This window comes from Cynara cardunculus (genome assembly GCF_001531365.2).
Source record: "Cynara cardunculus var. scolymus isolate 2C chromosome LG 3, CcrdV1, whole genome shotgun sequence".
NCBI lineage: Eukaryota > Viridiplantae > Streptophyta > Magnoliopsida > Asterales > Asteraceae > Cynara > Cynara cardunculus.
In genome coordinates this window covers 33,052,640-33,056,928 of record NC_037530.1, presented here as the reverse complement: position 1 = coordinate 33,056,928, position 4,289 = coordinate 33,052,640, and the positions used below count along the sequence as shown (strand labels likewise).

The following is a 4,289-nucleotide window of genomic DNA, read 5'->3' as shown; positions in this document are numbered from 1 at the left end:
CGTCAAAATAATTAAAAAAAATATATCCGGCAATCAATTATTCAACTTACTCTTTTGTCTCACCTCTGTCATTTTTGTTAGTTTATCTAATTAAAACCGAACTAAAATGCTATAATTCAGATCGTCATTTAATAAAGAAAAAAGTTCAGATTAATGTAATCAACTTTATCTTTTTTAATGATTAAATCATAAACTACTTTTTTAAATGAATAAACCATTGAACTTTCTCATTTTAAATAACTTAGTCCCTGAGTACTTTTTTGAATAAATAAACCATAGAACTTTTAAAAATTGTTTACTTACATATTTTTAACCAAAAAAATACATCTAGAAAATTATTAAAAGTAAACGTGAATCAATGTTATCGTTCCCTGACCATACGGCATTCACACTCTTGCACCAGCGCTCCCCCTCGCCATGTCTTGTTGCCTCCTCGTCAACCATAATCCATATTGCATATCGTCGTCGTGGCCCCTACCATTGATCTCCTCTTTTGATATGTTTTTTGTCTTTTGATCACAACAATTTAATGAAATATGTATACATAGATAAAAACAAGAGGGAAAAATGAAAAATAAAACAAACGAAAAAAGGGAGATCGGTGGCAGATACCAACGACCTTGATAGAGAATGGATGACGAATGGTTGGCGAGAGGTAGCGATGACGTTAAGTGCGAGGGGTTTGAATGACGTAAAGTTTCACAATGGTAAAATTGATTTATGTTTTTTTTCCACTTTGAAACCTTTTTTAGCCGGTTACACGTAGTTTTTTTACGTTAAAAGAATATAATTAACCAATTTATAAAAGTTCGATCATTTATTATTAGAAAATTTGTTTAGAGGTTTTATCATTCAAATGAGAAATTTTAATGGTTTATTCGGTGTGAGATGTGGTTATGGTGCGACTGAAAAAGTGCATGATGAAACGTTAATTCAGGCAAAAAAGGTCGTCTTCTATTTTTGGAAGCAAAATATGTCTCTACAATTTCCACCAAATTACGCAGGAAATCTTGAAACCTCGTTTGTTATTCTACCAACCTATTTTGATTTGTCTTTCTCTCCTCAAACAGTTCTAGAGAGAGAAGGAGGTGGATCATGATCTCTTCGTTTTTGATCATTTCATCTCTTTCTCTGTCGTTCCACAGCCATCAAATTCGATAGATCGATCGAGTGAAGCCTTCAATCGTCGTATTAACCATGGCATCATCTAAACGCTCGTTCAAGATGTTCGTTGTGGAAGAACTGGGCGGATTCCCGCATTTCCTGTTATGGGCTTTTCTTGAATGGATATTAATAGCATCTCTTTATATCGATGGTTTCCTTGCATTTATCTCGAGTACGTTTGCCACAATCTTCGAGCTCGAACCACCGTGTGTGTTGTGCACACGTGTCGACCATGCGCTCGTAGGTAAGGACCCACATACTTACTACAATAACTCCATCTGCGAATGTCACAAGAAAGACATATCTTCCTTGGCTTATTGCCATGTCCACCGAAAACTCTCCGATATTCAAACCATGTGTGAAGGTTGTCTTCTTTCGTTTGCAACCGAGAAAGAATCTGATACTAGTACCAACAAATCGATTCTCGGGAGTTGGCAAAACGACAACAATTTGTTTATGAAAGATGATAGGAAGACGATTCTGAAGACGACGGCTAATGACTATAACGACAGTATGCTTGATGTAAATAAGTGTTCCTGTTGTGGCGAGCTTTTGAAAACGAGAGCTGCTTCTAAAGGTTTTGCTAGAAGCTTTTCGAACCTTCGTGCTCTTGGAGCGACTTCTTCTCCAAGAGCACAAGCAGCGGCTTCTTCTCCTCGAGCAATATCATCAACTTTTTCTCCTAGAATGTGTTTCACGCCAACGTCATGGAGAACTGAGGATTCACGATATACAGAGCTCAAATTTGTATCTGATACCGAACCAGATATGCCAGAGTATGACTTCGGATTTAGCACAGATTCTAAAAGTAAGTTATACTTTAACCTGCAAACACAATAAAATCAGCTGTTTAAATGTCTTAATAGACTTATTTATAGGTATGTCTTATGTAAATGTGTTATAATAAGTGGACGACTTCTGAAATAGTGATGCAAATTTCTAATGAATGTTTGTGTAGAAGACATGAAATCTGCAACAATGCAATTGCTACCAGATTCTGAGGATATGAATGATGAGTCCTGCAAAACCCCAAATTTGATCAAAAGTAACAAATTCTTTGGGATACCACTGAATGAGTCAACTACAGTTAGTCCTAGATGGGCAAACAAGACTCCAAAGAAAGCATCGTCATTGGAAAAATTTGATACGTCGTTGGAGATAAACGACGAATCTCCAGGAGATGGTGATTCTTCGAGTCTTCAGTGCTTAAAGAAACAAGCTCGTATAGATCGAAAGAATCTTGTAACATTGACAATGGAACTGGAGGAAGAAAGGAGTGCTGCTGCTGTTGCAGCTAACAACGCAATGGCAATGATCACACGGTTACAAGCAGAGAAGGCAGCTGTCCAAATGGAGGCATTACAGTATCAGAGGATGATGGAAGAGCAAGCTGAGTATGATCAAGAAGCTATTCAAATACTTCAAGATTTGGTAGCTAAGAGAGATGAACATATGAAGGCCATGGAATCAGAACTTGAGAGTTACAGAGAGAGATATGGAGAACTTAGGAAAGTAGGTAGCGACCAATGTGAAGCTGATGCTGATGAATATTACCAGGAGTGGAGATCTCAATCTTTATCGTCTTTCGGTGAGAAATCCGAGTCTGGGACACCTTTGGGAAGAGATTATGACGATTCTGGGAGCCATTATGTTGATCCCAGGAGCCCTTTAGAAAGGGATTATGTCGATCCTGGTAGTCCTTTGGAAAAAGATTATGCCGATACCATGAGCCCTTTAGAAAGGGATCATGATGAGTCCGGGAGCCCTTTGGGAAGTGATCATGATCATGACGAGCCGAAAAGCCCATTGAAAAGGGATCATGAAGAGTCCGAGAGTCCTTCGCGAAGAAATCATGATGAAGATGGTGAGAGCCACTCTGGAAGATCCATAGAAAACGAAGAAAGGGACACCTATGAGGAATCATTGTTCGATTTCGAAAATGAAAAATATCAACTTTACAGTATGTTGAAGAATCTAGAAAACCACATCCAATCATTTGATGATGATGATGAATGGGATGAAGAAGATAAAGATATAGGTAATTAGTAATACTAATATAACTTTTTTTTTTCACTTAATTGTTCTTGTTTTATTCTTATCATCTGCTAAACTAGATAATGCATCTTTAAAGATGATGAATATGTTGATTTTTACAGTTCAAGAAAATAGGGCAACCCTTAAAAGAGAGGTATCTCTAATCAGGGAAAGATTAAGAGCCTTAGAAGCAGATAGTGGATTCTTGAAGCATACTGCAATGACACTCCAAAAGGGTGAGACAGGAACTAAACTTCTAACAGAGATAGCTCAACATCTTCGGAAACTACGTCGATTGGAGGACATAAACACAACAGATAGTAGCACAACGGCTTAGACCCGATTGATACAACAGGTTGAGAGTAAAGTGGTAGTGGTATGATCAAGAACAACTTTGAAGAAAGCCAGAAACTCTCTGAGTTTCCCCAGTTGTAGACCATCTTTTCAGTTTCAGCTTCACTAATTTCCATTATATGTAAGTTTTTAGTTATTATAAGTGATAAATTTTCCATTAATGGCATTTTCTTGATTTTCTACTGTTGGACATAGTAGTATAGGACATCATCACATGTGAATAGTTACCGTAGAATCTTTCTCTATCAAAGAGATGAAGAATTATGTGTCGATAAACAACCCATGTAGAACAAATCTAGATACACAAAAGAAAGGTCATTACATTGCAACTGTCAAAATTTATGTTCAAAGTCTAAATTTAGTGTTGTGGAACCTTTTGATTGAAAATTTTGCAGAGTTCTCTTGCTCCTTTTATGAAACATTTTATGCACCCCTTAATCTAAAAGAGTTGGTTCTAGGATGATATAATTATACAAATACGTGAGAGTTTGAATCTGATAGCAATGATGTCGAAAAATGGGAGTTACAATTCCTTGTATTGGGCTCCTTGTAGGCATTATGCTCTTAAGCCAACAATTTGGAGAGCTGCCATATACATTTACCTCTTATATGATGCTATTGAGGCGAGACAATGTCGACAGCTCGAGTTGTGAGTTACAAACCCTTTTACACAAATATTTATGCCCGAGTTTGGGGCTCATTAATGAAACTTAAGTTTAAAAAGAACGAGTATATTA

The 4,289-nt window shown here is 36.9% G+C and overlaps 1 protein-coding gene across 1 annotated transcript; it reads left to right on the top strand.

The window, feature by feature from the left end:
* Nucleotides 1-1,197: 1,197 nt before the first annotated feature.
* LOC112509175 (probable myosin-binding protein 5) lies at nt 1,198-3,535 on the top strand. The gene is made up of 3 exons (XM_025114032.1): nt 1,198-1,972; nt 2,123-3,202; nt 3,321-3,535. Exons 1-3 carry the CDS (start codon nt 1,198-1,200, stop codon nt 3,533-3,535), a joined length of 2,070 nt encoding a protein of 689 aa, XP_024969800.1.
* The last annotated feature ends 754 nt before the right edge of the window (nt 3,536-4,289 follow it).